General features: G+C 41.8%; 1 protein-coding gene across 2 annotated transcripts in view; it reads left to right on the top strand.

Annotated features, from left to right (window-relative positions):
* Positions 1–1,662: 1,662 nt before the first annotated feature.
* The window catches only part of KLHL14 (kelch like family member 14), a 71,324-nt gene continuing 52,318 nt past the window's right edge, over positions 1,663–20,668 (top strand). The window contains exons 1-3 of one of the 2 annotated variants that reach the window (XM_069960059.1): positions 1,663–1,919; positions 2,047–2,259; positions 4,975–5,896. In XM_069960059.1, coding sequence (XP_069816160.1) covers positions 5,007–5,896 — 890 coding nt within the window. In that variant the 5' untranslated portion in view covers positions 1,663–1,919; positions 2,047–2,259; positions 4,975–5,006. Of the gene's footprint in view, positions 2,260–4,974; positions 5,897–20,668 lie in introns of both variants that reach the window. The other variant, XM_069960058.1, reaches the window with a different exon arrangement.

Below are 20,668 nucleotides of genomic sequence, written 5' to 3' on the forward strand. Positions count from 1 at the left end.
TAAAGGCAGCATTAGAGAGTTGGATCAGCAAAGTATTCTTACAGAAAGTTTGCACAGTGTATTGGGATCATGACAGACATTGGGCTGTAATATCTCCTTAATGTGTGCAGAAGATCAGCAAAACTATAGATTCCCATAACAACTCTTCACAATGCATGGGGTGTTAATAAGGTGTCCTTATAAGTGTAGGAGGGCATTAGCAGATACTTCCAGGAAGTCTGCACAGTGCATGTGGTGCATGGCAGGGATGGGGTTAAAAGTCTTAAAGTGTAGAAGAGAAGATCAACACACAGCAAGTGTGTACGTTGCATGGGATAGATAGATAGATAGATAGATAGATAGATAGATAGATAGATAGATAGATAGATAGATAGATAGATAGATAGATAGATAGATAGAAAGTTTGCCCAGTGGCTGGGGTAGATAACAGGGATGGGGGCAGTAATAAGAAGCCTGTACTCTGTGCACTACTACACACCCCTCCAGAAAGTTTGCCCAGTGCCTGGGGTGGTTGACAGGGATGGGGGCAGTAATAAGAAGCCTGTACTCTGTGCACTACTACACATCCTTGCAGAAAGTTTACCCAGTGGCTGGGGTAGATAACAGGGATGGGGGCAGTAATAAGAAGCCTGTACTCTGTGCACTACTACACACCCCTCCAGAAGTTTGCCCAGTGGCTGGGGCAGATAACAGGGATGGGGGCAGTAATAAGAAGCCTGTACTCTGTGCACTACTACACATCCTTGCAGAAAGTTTGCCCAGTGGCTGGGGTAGATAACAGGGATGGGGGCAGTAATAAGAAGCCTGTACTCTGTGCACTACTACACACCCCTTCAGAAGTTTGCCCAGTGGCTGGGGCAGATAACAGGGATGGGGGCAGTAATAAGAAGCCTGTACTCTGTGCACTACTACACATCCTTGCAGAAAGTTTGCCCAGTGGCTGGGGTAGATAACAGGGATGGGGGCAGTAATAAGAAGCCTGTACTCTGTGCACTACTACACACCCCTTCAGAAGTTTGCCCAGTGGCTGGGGCAGATAACAGGGAAGGGGGCAGTAATAAGAAGCCTGTACTCTGTGCACTACTACACACCCCTCCAGAAAGTTTGCCCAGTGGCTGGGGTAGATAACAGGGAAGGGGGCAGTAATAAGAAGCCTGTACTCTGTGCACTACTACACACCCCTCCAGAAGTTTGCCCAGTGGCTGGGGTAGATAACAGGGATGGGGGCAGTAATAAGAAGCCTGTACTCTGTGCACTACTACACACCCCTCCAGAAAGTTTGCCCAGTGGCTGGGGCAGATAACAGGGATGGGGGCAGTAATAAGAAGCCTGTACTCTGTGCACTACTACACACCCCTCCAGAAGTTTGCCCAGTGCCTGGGGTGGCTGACAGGGATGGGGTGGTGGTAATATCTCCTCATCCTGTCAGGGGGGAGGAGGAGGGATAAGAGTTTATTTTTTGTCATAAGACAGCTACTCATTCATCCAGATCACAGCTAAAAAAAACTGGTGGCAGAAATGAGCAGTCTCGGCTCAGCAGCAGAGTCGCCCGCCTGTGAAGGCAGAGAGAAATTGACTAATTAGCAATGCGCACTAAAACTTGACGGTTCTTTATAGAGAGAGAGATGAGAGAGGGATGGGGAAAGGGAGGAGGAGGAGGAGGACAGGGGAGGGGAGGGCTTCGTTTCCCCCCTTTTCTTTCTTCCAAAGATGTTTGAAATCGCAGTCATTTACGCTCGACAATTTTTACAATAGCCTTGAGCCATAATTTTGCCCGGCTCCTCAGCATCCAGCCCCCTCGCATGGTCTCTCTCCACTGGCCATGCACGACCGTTTCTCTCCCCAACCGTGGATTTCCTATTACTCTCGTTACGACTCACTGAGCCCCAGGCCCAAGGATAATGATGTGTTGTTTCTTGGTAGCATAATTTGTCACACGTACATTTTTTTCCCTTCTTCTTCTTCTCCTTCTTCTCTTGCAGGAAGCTCTGCTCACTCTCCCTGTCTCCTCTTCTCCCTCTCTCCTTCTTCTGCCACTACTCCTAGGATTTCTCAGGCTCTCTTCTAATTCACCATGATCAAATGATGACCCACACCACCCACAGTGGACACTGAGTGCCTGGAGTTAGGGGACAGCAGGCTGCTGGGGTGTTTGGAGCTCAACCAGCTGCCTATCTTTGCCCAGGGAAGGAAGGAGTCTGATCCTTTTTGGGGTGGGAAGAGAAAGTCATCGTGTACTTTGGCATCCGGTGAAGGCAGGTAAGTTCCTGGCCTTGTGGTCTATGAGCATTTTCTATAGTGACACTATACAGGAGGTTTGCAATTGTTGATAGTAAACTCTGAATAGAGGGGTGAGAATAGGAGGATGGGAGGGGGAGAGTGACCAGGTCCAGCTGAAGAGGGAGATCCTCTTGCAAATGCAGCGTTTATCTCGCACATGCTGCTGAAGAGGGGGAAAGTAGCATGGGATACTATAAGTGCCCTTAACCCCTTCACTGCCAGGCTGGGGTAGCAGGGGGGCAGCACTGGCTTCTCCTGGGCAACATCTGCAAGGAGTTCTCATGCTTTCCCTTGTTTCCTCCAGGCACTGGGGCTCCTTAAAGGACACTAAGAAACATACTTATCATGTAGACTGGAGATAGGGAGCAATGTGAGTGATTTCTTTGTACACTGTTGTGGACTGTGTTGGTGCTATAAATGCTGATTTGTGTCTTGTGTAAGGAGCACAATGTTCCAGTAACAATGGTTAGTGGGAGCAAGGCTGCAATGTGGAGCACAGACTGGGATCTGCAGCGGGACCAGCCAGGCAGCTTCTCCAGAGGGTCTCTAAGATCCAGGGGATGATGGGATGATGGGGATCACTGCTGCTGCTGCTGCCCCTGACTCTTATCTTGGCTGCTGGCAATTATTGGAGTAATCCCTCTTTTCCTTTGGGAAATTAGCCCGACACTTTTTTATGTTTATTAAGTAAAATTTTGCAGATGGGTGTGTGATATGTGGGCTCTGGGCAAATCTGATAGAAGTGTGCCTGGCAAATCTCAGGATAGATGGGAAATCTCCGGATACATAAGATTGTGGCTTTCTGACTGTTGCAAACAACAATGTACAGCATGAAACAATGTAACAGTGTAATATAGAAACTATATGTATAGGACAAACAACATAAAATGTGCAACCTTTCTTTTCTGTGGTTGAATGTAGAATAAACTGGGAAAATTCATTGCTCTGGTCTAGTTACTGGGCCACTTTTGCAGTGACTGAGTGACTTCTGACAGGCGCGTATAGCTGAGGTGCGTACACTATCAGCAGGCACATGGTGTTCCAGCGAAAGTATCAAGGTGTCAGATGTGTCTCTGGGCAGCTCAGCATCATTCCTATGTGCTCAGACAGAATGGGAGGGACTGCCTCTGGGATGACTTCTAAAGTTAGCCCAGGATCTACAGTGACAGTACCTGAGATATCTGGTAAAACATCTCTGGTAGAGTCAGCATTGATGGATTTACATTATTACTAGCCCCAGGCTTTGGTCCTATTATAATTTAGTATGACATGTTTTGACAGCTCATCCATATTTTCCACAACAGGCAAGAAAAAAGTTTGACCAAGTTTAGAAACGTAATAACAATGCATAATAAGTTAATACTTACTGATAGAATCCCCATGGGTCTGTATATGCTGAATATTTCCTATGTGTATATTGTGCTTGTTGGTAAATTCACTATCCAGCCTGTAAAGTTAGGATCAGAGGATGCACAGCTGCAGTATACTATCTGTGCCTACCTGTAAAACCCATTTAAATTATCTGTATTGATTTTGCTTAGATGCAAATTACATAAAAAAAAAAGAAGCAGAATATGAAACATGAGCACTTTTTGTTGCTTTTTAAAGATTATTTTATACTGTACGTATAGTTGTGAACACACCTTTCCTCTGAAATAAACTAGGAGAAATTCTGCAATACAATTTATTATTGAAATTTAGGACAGTCCACAGGTGTTATAAAAAAAAAAAAAGGCATGGAGAAATAGAATCAGATCTGAAGAACCAATGTCCTGAGTATTATCATTACATGTAAGAATATGACAGATAGATAGATAGATAGATAGATAAGATGGATAGATAGATAGATAGATAGATAGATAGATAGATAGATAAGATGGATAGATAGATAGATAGATACTAGATAGATAAGAGATAGATAGATACTAGATAGATAAGAGATAGATAGATAGATAGATAGGAGATAGATTGATAGATAGATAGATAGATAGATATATGTAGAAATCCCCACAGCACTCCGGATTGGCAAAAACAAACGTGGTTTATTGCATGGTGAAACAGCACAAAATAGTCAGAAGCTTCTGACTATTTTGTGCTGTTTCACCATGCAATAAACCACGTTTGTTTTTGCCAATCCGGAGTGCTGTGGGGATTTCTACATATATTCAAGTTGAAGCCTTGGTCTCGGCCACCCGCTGGCACCCACTTCGGGACATCTGGTAGTGCTGCTCCTATATACAAGTTTTCTAGATAGATAGATAGATAGATAGATAGATAGATAGGAGATAGATTGATAGATATGATATAGATAGATGGTTGATAGATAATTGATAGATAATAGATAGATAGAGAGATAAGAGATAGAGAGATTGAGAGATTGAAGATAAGATAGAACCTTCCTATAATATGTTGTCTTAATATATGTCTTTGATCTCTCTCTTGGTTGCTATACAGCCCCTATGATACCATAACAGAAAGTAGGCATGGTAGTTAGGCATCTTGGAGCTATAGCATCTGCGTCAGCATCTACGATGTCTTTGGAACTTGGGTATTATTACTCTGTTCTCTGCTGAGATCCTGGTATACATGTGTCATAACATTTATTTATTAATTTTTTTACATTAGTCAATGCCATTCTTTACATAGTTTTCCCATGTAATGGGCAAGTTTTAAATGGTTTTTCATTTCTTGTAGGCTCCTGCAGAAATTTGCACTAGAGTCCCGCCATGTCCAGATCGGGGGACAGGACTTCCACCTTTGACCCGAGCCATAGTGATAATCTGCTCCATGGCCTGAACCTTCTGTGGAGGAAACAGCTCTTCTGTGATGTGACCTTGACTGCCCAAGGACAGCAGTTCCACTGCCACAAAGCTGTACTTGCATCCTGTTCTCAGTATTTTAGATCTCTGTTCTCCAGTCACCCTGGACAGGATGGCCTGTCGTCTGTTCCAAAGGACCAACAGCAACAATCAGATGAGCCTGGGACACCCTCCTCTTCTCCAGATGAGAAGATGCTGGTCAGCCCTAGGGCCATCAACAATCTGGTTTTGCAAGGATGCTCCTCAATAGGGCTTAGATTGGTCTTGGAGTACCTTTACACGGCCAATGTTACCTTGTCTCTAGACACAGTTGAGGAGGTCTTATCAGTCAGCAAGATCCTGCACATTCCTCAGGTGACAAAGCTTTGTGTACAGTTCCTCAATGATCAAATTTCTGTGCAGAACTATAAGCAGGTGTGCAAAATTGCAGCTCTTCATGGCCTGGAGGAGACAAAGAAGCTGGCCAATAAGTATCTGGTGGAGGATGTGTTGCTGCTCAACTTTGAAGAGATGCGTTCAATGCTGGACTCCTTACCACCTCCAGTGGAGTCTGAGCTAGCTCTCTTCCAGATGTCTGTACTTTGGCTGGAACACGACAGGGAAACACGCATGCAGTATGCCCCGGACTTGATGAAGAGACTTCGCTTTGCCCTTATCCCAGCTCCAGAGTTGGTAGAGCGGGTACAGTCAGTAGACTTCATGAGGTCTGACCCAGTATGCCAAAAGTTACTACTGGACGCTATGAATTATCACCTAATGCCTTTCAGACAGCATTGCAGGCAGAGCATGGCCAGCAGGTGAGCCAACACCATCCATAACTTCTCTTAGTTCTGTCATGTTCTCTTCTAGAGTTATCGCAGCTGACTTTCTTTTGATTTGCAGTGTATACCCAATAGGGTTAAACCTCATTGACAATCTACTTTTTCTAGAAGCTGATCACAAGGTATCCACCAGCTGTCATTTGTTATGGAAACTGGTGGCAATAGTTGAATTTCTCATCAGTAAGAAAGCATTCCATGGTGGTACTTATGCCTGTGTACCAGATGGACATGCTGGATCCTCCAAAGCTCTTTGCAGCTTTCTCCATCCATGCTAATTTATGGAGGTCCTAGATGATGGATCCCCCCTATCGGGACCTCTATCTTTGATTTTTGAAAATTTATTTTATAAATACAATGTCCCTTCAAAATGTAAGTTAAACCTTTTGTTATATACTAGTATATACTAGGGAACTACAACACCAGCTTCTAGCCAATGATTGATCACTTTACTTGGACCCATATCACATCCTCCAGGACTATATATGTCGTATTTGTAGAGGTTGCAATGTATTTAGTACCTTTAATTCATTACTTACCAGATGCTGATGTGCGGTCTGTACATGTTAATAGGAATTGTGCAATATTACTTTTCAAAAAGTAAAAGAACTAGCTCCAATAGCAAAAGTAGAGATAGATCCCCACCACCTACTTTACAGTAAAGTGAATTGTAGTACCATGTATGGGGGAGAGATTTTAAAAATTGTCAGGATTTTATGTACATGGAAATTGACCAGCAGTTGTGGATCTTTACAGTGAGTTTCACCTCTTACATTATAGAAGATAAAGCCCACCACAAATCTGTGGAATAAACCTCATGTTACTTACACATGCAGATTCTCCTTTAGATTTGCAAGTTTTTCCCCCCGCTATGCATGCACCTAGCCTAAAAGTTTGTTTTAAATAACTGCACAAGTTGCCAATCTATAAAATAATGTTATGATCATAAAGAATCCCTTTACAGGCAGGATCAATCTGATAATATCTTCGGGTTCTGTGGGGAATTTCGGGTTCCCTGAGCTCGCTCTGCAGCGCATAACAAAAGCCTGTGTCTGCAATGGATTGAGAGAATACAGGCTGCCGGCTGCTCCTTCCAGGCAAGTGGGGGAAACGTACAGCAGAAATGACAGATTATCCATTTCATCCTGCTTGGAAAGGAAGTGTTTCCAATATAAAAAATTACATTATGGTTAGCTTCAACTTACATTATTCTACAAATAGTTTACTTGTGACACGGGGAGCTTCCCTGACATGTATAGATGGCACATTGATGTAACCTATGAAGACAACCTCTGCCCATATGTCCTATTAGGGTTTATTGATATCATAATAGGGGGGTCCTACCGGTCAGGAGCTCCCGCAGTGGGCCAGGATATGAGTGTCCATGTGTTACATAGATGATGACCACTCATCTAAATGGCACCTATGCAATACTTTATTTTCTCTTCAACAGCTTCCTCCTTGCAGATCTCCATAGTAGCTTCCAAATAGAAAAAAGTTTTCTGTCTTGTCTGGAGAAACAACCTTTAACTTGTGATAAGAAACATGTTTGCTAATATACTAGTAGCTGGCTGCTAGCTTCTACATATATACGTGATTAAAAGAGAAGTCCGGTGAAAAAAGTTATTAAAGTATTGTATTGCCCCCCCCCCCCCCCCCAAAAAAAAAGAAATAAATAAAAAATTATACAAATCACCAATATACATTTATTACGGGAAATGCTTATAAAGTGCTTTTTTTCCTGCACTTACCACTGCATCAAGGCTTCACTTCCTGGATAACATGGTGATATCACGACCCGACTCCCAAAACTGTGTGGGCTGTGGCTGCTGGAGAGGATGATGGCAGGGGGACACTGAGGGACACAGGACACTGGAGGGACACTGAGCATCCCTCTGCCATCATCCTCTCCAGCAGCCACAGCCCGCACAGCTCTGGGAGTCGGGTCGTGACATCACCATTATATCCAGGAAGTGACATCACCATGTTATCCAGCAAATGAAGCCTTGATGCAGTAGTAAGTCCAGGGAAAAAAACACTTTATAAGCATTTCTCTTAATAAGTGTATATTGGTCATTTGTATAACTTTTGGGGGGCAGTACAATATTTCAATAAACATTTTTGCCTGACTTCTCCTTTGAGCATCTTTTCTTCGCTCTGCCAAAGCACAGAGTAATGGTGGTGGAATAATTCAGACTAAGTAGTATGCACTGGTTTCTTCTTCTATAAGTAGTACGCACTATTTTCTTCTTCTTTAAGTAGTATGCACTGGTTTATTCTTCTATACGTAGTAAGCACTGGTGTCTTCTTCTATAAGTATTATGCACTGGGTTCTTCTTCTTTACGTAGTATGCACTGGGTTCTTCTTCTATACGTAGTATGCACTGGGCTCTTCTTCTATAAGTAGTATGCACTGGTGTCTTCTTCTATAAGTAGTATTCACTGGTGTCTTCTTCTATAAGTAGTATACACTGGTGTCTTCTTCTATAAGTAGTATGCACTGGTGTCTCCTTCTATAAGTAGTATGCACTGGTGTCTTCTTCTATAAGTAGTATGCACTGGTGTCTTCTTCTATAAGTAGTATGCACTGGTGTCTTCTTCTCTAAGTAGTATGCACTGGTGTCTTCTTCTATACTTAGTATGCACTGGTTTCTTCTTCTACACGTAGTTTGCACTGGTTTCTTTTTCTATAAGTAGTATGCACTGGTTTCTTTTTCTATAAGTAGTATGCACTGGGTTCTTCTTCTATAAGTAGTATGCACTGGTGTCTTCTTCTATAAGTAGTATTCACTGGTGTCTTCTTCTATAAGTAGTATTCACTGGTGTCTTCTACACGTAGTATGCACTGGTGTCTTCTTCTATAAGTAGTATGCACTGGTTTCTTTTTCTATAAGTAGTATGCACTGGTTTCTACTTCTATAAGTAGTATGCACTGGTTTCTTTTTCTATAAGTAGTATGCACTGGTTTCTTTTTCTATAAGTAGTATGCACTGGTTTCTTTTTCTATAAGTACTATGCACTGGTTTCTTCTTCTATAAGTACTATGCACTGGTTTCTTCTTCTATACGTAGTATGCACTGGTTTCTTTTTCTATAAGTAGTATACACTGGTTTCTTTTTCTATAAGTAGTATACACTGTTTTTTTCCCTTTAAGTAGTATGCATTGGTTTCTTTTCCTTTAAAGGGGTACTTTAGCAGGGGGGCTATTTTGGGATCTGGCCGGGGTGGAGGTGGCTGAGAGAAAAGACGTCCACTCACCTCCCCGGATCCAGCGGCGGGTCTTGCATCTTGGCGCTCCAGTCCCCGGTTCCCGGCCGCTTCCTGGTGTCTGATGCGGGCTCGAGACGTGACAGAGCACAGAGGCGGGATCTGAGCGGACTTGAAACGAATCCCGCCTCTGTCACTGACTGGCTGAGCGGACTTAAGACGTCTCGAGCCCGCATCAGACACCAGGAATCGGCCAGGAACCGGGGACCGGAGCGCCACGATACGGGACACGCCGCTGCATCCGGGGAGGTGTTGCATTTGTTTCTTTTCCTTTAAGTAGTATGCACTGGTTTCTTTTCCTTTGAGTAGTATGCACTGGTTTCTTTTCCTTTAAGTAGTATACACTGGTTTCTTTTTCTCTGAGTAGTATACACTGGTTTCTTTTTCTCTGAGTAGTATACACTTGTTTCTTTTTCTCTGAGTAGTATACACTGGTTTCTTTTTCTCTGAGTAGTATGCACTGGTTTCTTTTTCTCTGAGTAGTATGCACTGGTTTCTTTTTCTCTGAGTAGTATACACTGGTTTCTTTTTCTCTGAGTAGTATACACTGGTTTCTTTTTCTCTGAGTAGTATACACTTGTTTCTTTTTCTCTGAGTAGTATGCACTGGTTTCTTTTTCTATAAGTACTATGCACTGGTTTCTTCTTCTATAAGTACTATGCACTGGTTTCTTTTCCTTTGAGTAGTATGCATTTGTTTCTTTTCCTTTAAGTAGTATGCACTGGTTTCTTTTCCTTTGAGTAGTATGCACTGGTTTCTTTTCCTTTAAGTAGTATGCACTGGTTTCTTTTTCTCTGAGTAGTATACACTGGTTTCTTTTTCTCTGAGTAGTATACACTGGTTTCTTTTTCTCTGAGTAGTATGCACTGGTTTCTTTTTCTCTGAGTAGTATACACTGGTTTCTTTTTCTCTGAGTAGTATGCACTGGTTTTTTTTTCTCTGAGTAGTATACACTGGTTTCTTTTTCTCTGAGTAGTATGCACTGGTTTCTTTTTCTCTGAGTAGTATACACTGGTTTCTTTTTCTCTGAGTAGTATGCACTGGTTTCTTTTTCTCTGAGTAGTATACACTGGTTTCTTTTTCTCTGAGTAGTATACACTGGTTTCTTTTTCTCTGTGTAGTATGCACTGGTTTCTTTTTCTCTGAGTAGTATGCACTGGTTTCTTTTTCTTTCTATCATATCTTTTCATTGCTTCCCATGGGAGAGACGTCTGTTTTGTATTTCTCCGCTAATGATGATAAACATACAACCACTTTACATGAGACTATGTGGCATTATATTGCTATTATCTACATTATATAACCAGGAACATCTAGCACTTACTATGTAAAAGGTTTGAGAAGGAAATTAGTGATAAAGTCAAAATGTATACATTTGGAGGAACTATGACAGCCAGCCCTCTCTGACACAGGATCATCTGCTTATCATACCAACAGGCCTTTAAGTGTTTAACTAATTAAATACATTATGCCACCTACTATAAAATGGTAAAAAATAGTAATTTTGATTATTTGCGATAATTAATGGGGAAGTCTGGCAAAAAAATATTTTTTAAATCAACTTGTACCAGAAAGGTAAATAGATTTGTAAATTACTTCATAAATAAAGTTTTCAAGTACTTAGCTGCTGTATGTCCTGTGTGATGTGGTGTATTCTTTCCAGACTGTCACAGGGCTCTTTGCTGCCACCTCTGTCCATGACAGGAACTGTTCAGGGCAGGAGAGGTTTTCTATAGGGATTTGCTACTACTCTGAACAGTTCCTGCTGGACATGCAGCAGCTGATAAGTACTGGAAGACTTACGATTTTCAAATAAAAGTAATTCACAAATCTGATTAACTTTCTACTACCAGATGATTTGAATTTTTTTTCCGCCAAAGTATCTCTTTAAGAGGTTTGTCCCAACTTCTCAACTTCTCTGCTTATTTCTTTACTTCTAGTAGGTCTCCTTTAATTGCTCTAAATGCTCATTAATATATAAATTTACAAATAGGAGGTACTTTCACTTTGTTACTCAGATTATATGAATTGTTATGTGTACCCTAACACTCAGGGCACTAAAAGGTTTATTAAGATCCATAAACAGCAGCTTGTTTACAGGTGCATGGTGACCGTGTACGGACATCAACACAAGATCTTATTTCTCCTAACCATGTCTAACTCCTTAGCGACCAGCTTCTTTCTTAAAGGGGAACTATCAGCAGGTGAGATCACAGGGAACACAACTTACTGCACCAGAACAGTGCTGAGGAGGAAGGTAAGACACATACCATCCTCCTCGGCGTCTCGTTTGCAGTAGGGACATATGAGCAGGTTGGATTCTTCTAACCTGCTGATAGTTTCCCCTTAAGAACTTTTGGTGATGTTTTTTTTCTAATTTTCCCTGCATAATCTATTTTTTAAAATAATCCTGAAAGTTTGCATTGTCCCTTTTCACTGCTGGACCTAAAACTAAGCTGAGACTTTCTGTTCAGCTATGTTATAATAAGAAGGCTGCTGGAAAGTGATCTGTACAGCACTAGGCTATGTTCACACAATGTATCTTTTCATTGAAATCAGCAACAACGGCCGTACTTTTTGCGAAAAGATACGCTGCCTATTTTTCTATGGGATCCCGACCGGAGCGTGTACACATAGTATACGCTCCGGCCGGGATCTCTCGCGGCGCCGCAAACAACTGACATGTCAGTTTTCTCTGGCAGCTATTCATTGAATAGCGGCCGTAGAAACCCTGTCAGTGCACACTATGGAGTGAGCGGATCCGGCTGCTCGCTCCATAGTGTGCTGTAGGGAGTTCTGATGCAGGCGCGCACGGATGCGCCCGCATCAGAACTCTTCAGCCCAAAAGATCATCCGGCAGGTACTGCAGTACCGGCCGGGATGATCTTTTCAGAGAACAGCCAGGCTCTTTCCGCTGTGGGAACATTGCCTTACCGTGAAAGATGACACTAGGAGACAATAGAGGAAGTTCACAGCTTAGCCTTCCTCTCCTTGTGGCATTACCTCTTCAAAGGTCACATAGTATGCCCAGTAACAATTCCTATTCACAATAATAGGACAGGCCCTGTCTATTGTAGCCTATTTCAATTGGGGCTTGCTGTAAAACATTAACAACAACCCAGACAGCATGGCTGTCACTATATCAATGCAAATAAAAAGTAAATAAAAAAACTAAAGAATTTAAACAAATTAGAAAAAAAGAACACGTTTTAGCACACAGTTCGAAACCGTAAAGAAAAATCTAGGGGATTGGCCAGTTATATAACAGTGATGCTAAATTGATTAGTTTTAGGTCTTTACCACTTTTGAACAATAAAATGTTTTTTTTTTTTGTCTATTATAATTTGTTTTTGTGTCTTCCTAACCTTTACATTTTTTTAACAGCTGAACTTTATTAGGGCTTGTTTTTTGCAGGATAGACTGAAGCTTTTATTGTCACCATTGGGGAGAAGATACAGCTTTTCCATCACTTTTTATTAAATTGCTTAGGAGGCAGATGACAAAAAAAACCCTGCTATTTATTCATTTTTTTTTTACTATGCAGTTGATAGCTTTGCTTTGTGTCCTAATTTTTTGCCAGATGTTGTATATAGATATACCTGGTGTTTATGTAACGCCTATATAACAGGCAGAGAGTGGTGAGCTCACAGCTTAAAACCAACGTGATAGAGTGGAGTAGAGATTCTGATTAACTATATTGGAGACACAAGCAAAATATCAGTAGAATGTGCTTTGAGCTACAAGACATTGCTACCATGCTAAGACTATTTTCTTGATCTATGGCACCTATTTTCTTGCTGTACAAAACAAAACCTTCTGTATTCCTGTGTACAGATTGAGCAGAAAACTTAGGGTATAACGTTATGGCTTTTATTTATCAAGTGGTAAGACTATTTTGCAGGCAGGCAAAATGCATCAATATCTCAGCTATCTGGTTGGGCTCAGTATTAAATTGAGCACTTTGAGAATATTTTTTTTCCGGGCGAAGTCGGGAAATAGCCATAGAGTTAAAACCCATGGCCTAGTAACGGCTGTGGCCTTCTATGCCGCATCACTGAGGATTTACCTGGTCAAAGTTTCCAAGGGCTTTATCTAATGATGTCTTCCAGCACCCTAGGGTGTCCCTAAAAACCACAAAGTTCAGATATCTTTGACTAGGAAAAACCTAATTCACAAACTCTGAAGAATGCATGCTTATGATATTATTATAGTAGCCAGAAACATACATATAATCTTCCTTTTCCAATAAGACAAATGCATACGGCAAGCTAGTTCACTTTAATGCAATCAACAATTTACACATGCCATCTGTATCCATAGATTTATCCCAGTATAGTAGTTCCAAGCCAATTTCAAATATAATGTAAGTTATTTATTAGCCATACATAAATCTAACCATAATTTCAATTTAAGAAGGGTAGTTCACAACAAAAAAATTCTTTCATATCAACTGGTGCCAGAAAGTGCCAAAAATTTCTTATTTATTTCGATTAAAAAATCTCAAGTCTTCCAGCACTTATAAGCTGCTGTATGTCCTGCAGGAAGTGGTAATATTTCCATTCTGGATAGCAGGAGAGCTTTTCTGTTTCAATATTTTTTTTATTAAAGATTTCTTATGTACTTAACAAATAATCATCCATAATACAATACTTATATTAACATAGGTCAAATGATTATTTGGTAGGAGAATAATAAATGAACTAGACAGTCCCAGATTTGCAGAATGCATTATGTCAGACTGGAAATAATATACCACTTTCTGAAGGGCAAATAGCAGCTGATAACTATGGGAAGACTTGAGATTTTTTAATAGAAGTAGATAACACTTTTTGGCTCTTTCTGGCACCAGTTGATTTGAAAGAAAAAAAAATTTGGTGAACAACTCTTTTACAGGACTGCTAGTGAAAGTATGAAAGTACTATAGTGCCATATTTCTGAATTATTATGTTATCTCAGGTTCCATGGAGACATTGTTTTGGGCTGGTTGAAGAACACTTTCCCTAAATATTCTGTATGCTGTTTTATGGCAGCTTGTACTTGCTGTTATGCGAAATATTCGAGTAGCATGTAAGGCTAAGTTTACACTGTGTTTTTGCATCCATTCCACTGTATCCATTTCAGTGCATTCAATTTTAATGTACAGAAAAACATGGCCAACAATGTTGTTGTGTATGTTAATTTAAAAGAAAAAAAAATAAAGCATCTGTTTTGATACCTTTTCCTTTTCATAATGTCAATGGAAAACGGATCCTGCAGAATGGCAAACAGCAGCATCCGTTTTTATAATCCGTTATTTTCCTTTAAAGTGACACTGTCACCCCCATTTTTCATTTTTCCATCTTTAAAAACGTTTAAATCACTAATTTTGCTCTATCCATACCTTATTTCACATGTTTAATCATGGTGCCAGTTGATGAGAAAACTGAACTTTGATGAGCTTGTTATTGCGGCACTGGGCGGGGCTTAGCCTCTGAAGCGCCACATCGCTGAATGTCTGAATGTCAGTTGGCATCCTGATGCCCCCTGAGCTCTCGCTGCGGCTGTGAAAGTTTCCTCACAGCCAGCAGCGAGGCGCTGAGTTAGTGCGCAGGCGCAGTGTGTGGCTGTCCTACTTGCGCCTGTGCACCAACTCAGTGCCTCGCTGCTGGCTGTGAGGAGACTTTCACAGCCGCAGCGAGATCTCAGGGGGCATCAGGACGCCGACTGACATTTAGACAGCCCCACCATGCCGGCGCCTGCTAAAATCCGCGGGCTGTGCGACCACACGCACAGCCCGGCTGTGGACAGACCCGACACTCACCCAGTGTGCCTGCGCGAGAAATGGCGGGGCCACACGCGCATTACGCTGGGTGATGTGGTTGCGCACGTCCCGACAGGCAGGTGAAGGCTGGGAGGGCCAAACAAGTAGGAGCAGTGGCCTGGAGAGATGATGTAGCCAAGGGGGCGTGGTCAACAGTGGTATAGTGGGCGGAGTGATGTAGCGCTTCAGAGGCTAAGCCCCGCCCAGTGGCGCAATAACAAGCTTGTCAAAGTTCAGTTTTCTCATCAACCAGCACCATGATTAAACATGTAAAATAAGGTATGGATAGATCAAAATTAGTGATTTACACATTTTTAAAGATGAAAAAATGAAAAATGGGGGTGACAGTGTCATTTTAACCCCTTAGCGACCCATGACGTATCTGATATGTCATGGTGCCGTGGGGGGGAGAACGGCGCCGCTTCTATTAGTCGACACGGGTCCCGTTGCCGTGCCGGCTAATTAAACCTCTAAATGCAGCTGTCAAACCTGACAGCTGCATTTAGAGGCTTTGCGCCGCACGTCCCTGGTCTCTAGTGGGTCAGATCTCCCCCCCGCGATGCGATTGCGGGGGGGGGGGGGGGGAGACCTGTCCTTCTGCCCGTGACGGGCCTCAGCGTTGCAATGACGCTGATCTCGGCTCGGCAATACATTACACTGGCCTGCAGCAGGCCAAAGCAATGTATCACCGATCTCACTGATCATTGCTGTGTATATACAAGTCCCCCAGGGGGACTTTTAGTTAATGTAAAAAAAAAGTAAAAATGTTTTTTTATTAATAAAAAATCCCCTACCATAATAAAAGCCCAAATCACCTTTTTTCCCATTTTATAAATATAAATAAATAAATAAATAAACAAATAAATAAACATGTTTGGTATTGCCTTGGGCGTAATCACCCGAACTATTAAATTATCATATTCCTGATCTCGCACGGTAAACGGCGTCAGCACAAAAAAAATTCAAAGTGCAAAATTGCGCATTTTTGGTCACATCAAATCCAGAAAAAATGTAATATAAAGCGATCAAAATGTCACATGTGCGCAATCAAGGTACCGATAAAAAGTACATGTCATGGCGCAAAAAATTACACCTGACACAGCCCCATAGACCAAAAGGATAAAAGCAGTATAAGCATGTTAATAGAGCGATTTTAAGGAACATATATTTGTTAACAATGGTTTGGATTTTTTAAAAGCCATCACATAAAATAAAAGTTATACATGTTACATATAGTCGTAATCGTAACAACTTCAGGAACATGCATAACAAGTCAGTTTTACCCCAGGGTGAACGGCGTAAACACGAAACTCCATGAAAACAAATTCCTTTTTTTTTTCAATTTGACAGCACAAATGATTTTTTTCCAGTTTTGCAGCATATTTTATGGGAAAATAAAGTCTGTCATTGCAAAGTACAATTGGTGTTGCAAAAAATAAGGGCTCATGTGGGTCTCTAGGTGAAAAAATGCAAGCGCTATGGCCTTTTAAACGTAAAGTGGAAAAAGCAAAAGCGCTTAAACGAAAATTGGCTTTGACCTGAAGGGGTTAAGCATATACTTTAAGTGGACAGAAAAATCCTAGTGTGAACCTAGCCTAACCGGTATAAAATATAAAATATATTCTCTTATATTTGACAGCAACATTACCAAAGAAAAATGCTTGACGTATGCATCTTTGCTAATGGATGAATTAATAAATGTTCATATCACCAACGGGAATTCCCAAAAGAGTGGAATTGTTATGTTTAAGACATCTATTCACATCTAAACAACATTACATCACTGTATGGCTATGTTTCCACTTGGGGTACATATCGGCAAATGCGCCATTTCGCTGAATAGACGGCTGATAATAAGGATCATGATGTTGCGAAATGGCTCCCAAAGTGGAAACATAGCCTATGCGTGCATCTCTTTGTATATTCAGTTTTGCTGCTATGACCAATACAGTATGTATAGTCTTTTCCATGATCCAGCTCAGCCATAACATCCTATGCTCCATGACCCCCCATCAGTATATTATCTATTGAAAGCACAGTACTCTCTGACTATATGTAAAAAGTTTGGACACACCTTTTTATTCATTGGTATTTGTAAATGTACATAATTATTTGCAGACTCTTGGTATTCTTTCAATCAGCTTCATGAGGTAACCACCCAGAATGTTTTTCCAACACTCTTAATGGGGTTCCCCAAGGTTCTAAGGTCAGGTGATTGTGGAGTCCAACACAAGCACTACACGTCCCAGCAGTATCTCAGTATTCAGACTCAATTCACATAAGGTGTCATGGTGCTCACCTGATTCCAAAAGACAGTCAATGCAATAAAAAATGCTTAAATCTCTAAAAGTAAATAGTCAGCAGGTTACACAAATCTCAAATATAAATATCGAATGTTACACAAATGTCCTTTTTGTGCATGGGGAGCTGAAGATGAAGGTAAGTTTCTTACCTTCCTTTTCTATTTGTTTTCTATAAGTTTTTTACCTTTATCCTCGGTGCTGTTTCAATGTAGTTTCTAGTTATATCCACAGGTTAATCGGTTGGATAGGAGCCCTGGGGGTGGGACTACCGCCCCCACAGCACCGATCCAGCTTGCCTCTGGCTGGCTTACTCTGTTAGTATACTGTTGGAGGGGCGGGCCGGCCGGGGGCGGATTGGTGCTCTAGGAGCAGTAGCCTAAGGATGTACAGTAACTACTAACTACACTTAAAAAACAGCGCTGAGGATGAAGGTAAGAAACTTACCTTCATCCTCAGTGCCTCGTGCACAAAAGGGACATATAAGCAGGTTAGATTCGGCTAACATGCTGATACTTTCCTTTTAATGGTTCAGGCGGTAAAGCTGCAAAAGTTTTACCTGTTTTTTTTCTGCAAATGACCAAAATTACTCTAAATATGATGTAAATGTTATAGCAGCTTGGTGACAAACAGTAAACAGAGCACTTTACCACACTATAGCCAATAGCAATCATAGAGTTCTCAGTTCTGTGTCCTATGGAGGCTGATACGGAACGTATCGCTTGACCAGTGAACTAACTCAACTGAGTGAACTACTGAACTACAATGCAGGGAGAAGGAATCAGGATAGTCTAGTTCAATCAGACAGATATGACTGAGCTCAACCGTGTGACACAGCTGAAAAGACCAAAAGAGTTGGCATATCTAGCAAGGTTGTGGGGGGGGGTAAAGAAAGTGTAAATAAAGGAGCAGAGCTGCTGCCAGTGCTAGTTTGAGAGAGCAGGTAGAGTCGGTGTGTTAGAGTGAGGGAAGCTGCTGCCAGTGTTAATGTGAGAGTGAGAGGAGCTTCTGCTAGCGTTGGTGTGAGAGTAAAGTGAGCCAAGCGGGTGTTAGCGTAATAGTGAGTGAACGGACCTGCTGCCAGTGTTAGTGTGAGAGTAAGCGATGCTATTGTGCTGTGTCACTACTCCTAACACTCACTTTAGATAAAGATAAAATAGTCTTTGCCAGGAATGTAAACTAGATGAGTTACTTCACTTAGAAGACTAGTTCATTTTGAACTGATTATTCCAGAACTACCCATCATTATTAGGATAACCCTTTCAGCAACCCCAAAATATATAGTAACAACACAGTGTCGCTGGTAGTTTATGTACCAACGTATTAAATATATGATATGTAGACTTTTCACATATACACATACTCACATACTTTTCCTGAAGGACTAAAGCTGAGAATTGGAAAGTGATCATATAATTTATTTTCAGTATAGATAATGCCTTGTATTTAGAGAGTTGTCTTATTATCATATGTAGGGCTGCTAAAAGTAGGAAATAGATGGCACAGACGTACAATGGTCTAAAAGCACAACTGTGTTCATGGTAGACAAGCACTTGCATTGTGATTCCCATGCTGCAAAAACTGCAGCAAGACTCCCCAAGGCCAGGTTCTGGCAGGCGGCTCTGCAGTGTGAGGCCAGACAACCCCCCCCCCCTTAAAACAACAAATATATTGCCGTTTCTGTGAAGCCGTATTCTCCTCATGGCTCTGTCTACATTGTCCTAATCTGTCCTTAACAAATGAAGCAGATCTAGACATTGTTATAAACTGTGAGTTTTGATGTAAAATCAAATCTCATTTTCTATCAAAATGTGAAAATAGTTGCAGGAGTAACAATGGAAAAAAAGAAGACATGCTCGGTTATAAACATGTCACACCTAATAAGCAATATTTTCTGCTCTGTTTTACTGACACTTTAGCCAATTTATTACTGCATTATTAAAAGTCCGATGCTCCCTCCAGTAAGGAACAGCATAAATATCAGTATAAATCTGACACCTTACTAACAGTGTAATAGAACACATGTTCCATGCCAGTGATTTTGAGGTTGTGAACCTCTTACCATAAAGCCATGAAGATTTTTTTCCCTCACGTATGCTATCTTTAATGGCTAATTGTAATGCAGCACGGTAAGAAGTAACACGCTCTGCCATTAAAAAAATAAAGATTTTAGTTATTTTTGCTAGGATGTGTACTGTGTGGTGACAGAGGTGGACGGACAGACAAAGATCTCATTCACAATGAACAGCGTACAGTATTGGAGGAATGAAATAATGCACATTTGTCCACTATTAAAAAAACCTTTTATTTGTGGTATTAGATGTATATACAACTCAAAATAGATATTTGTAGAACAACATTCTTTTCAGTCTGTGACATTTAAAATTTGAATTTACAAGCATAATGTTGTGTCTAGCATCATGCACACAATGGCCCATACAATACCACCTTGACTTGCACAGTATTGGACCTTCAATACTTTAATAGTTCCTCCTACTTTTGCCCCCTACACACACACACACACACACACACACACACACACACACTAAAGATGAACACAGTACAGATATTCTCTTAGTACCCCCTCCCACAGTAATAATACTCAGTGCCTACAACTGCATAACTGCATCATACCAGCCTGTGCCAGATAGTCCAGACAGTTTGTTAGCTACAGGACAATTTGGAGGCCTAGCTTACAAAACTCTTAGATGGGATTCCTGCCTAGGCTCAATGCAGTGATACCATTTTGACTTCCCATCTGGAGCCACCAGCAGCATAGGTCACAGAGTGAGTGGTAGAGCAGAGAAATGAAAGCTTCCTTTTCTACTGTTGTCAGCTAATCCTAAGACGCAGACACAGTTGAGGTCAGGACATGCGGCAGGTTGTGCAGGACCACTCCACTTTTTCTGGGATGGTTGGGAGGTATAATTATTACACAGTACAGGCATAGTGTACAAATTGGTGTCATATTGCAGTTACAGAGCAGGCAGGAGTGATGCAACAGTATTGACATAATGCACAGTGACATTTAGGTTACAAACCCACTTGGCGGGTCTGCAGCGAGTCTCCATGCTGCGTTTTTGCAGCGAGACTCGCTGCAGATCCCGGCCCTATGCTTTTAATGGCAGACAAACACGCAGCAGGGATGTACATCCCTGCTGCGAGTTTGTCTGCAGCCCTCCCCATTAACCCCCCGGCCGCCGGAGCTGATACTTCACCTGATCCCGGCTCCGGCAGTTCCCGATGTCTTCAGCAAGCCGGAGCGGGGACCAGGTGAAGTATATGCTTCAGCCAGCTGCCCGCAGCCCCGGCCGCCCGATCGCCCCCCCCCCCCCCCCCCCCCCGGCCGCCCGGCCGCCCCCCCCCCCCCCCCCGCAGCACCGA

Source organism: Dendropsophus ebraccatus, chromosome 2 (genome assembly GCF_027789765.1).
Source record: "Dendropsophus ebraccatus isolate aDenEbr1 chromosome 2, aDenEbr1.pat, whole genome shotgun sequence".
NCBI lineage: Eukaryota > Metazoa > Chordata > Amphibia > Anura > Hylidae > Dendropsophus > Dendropsophus ebraccatus.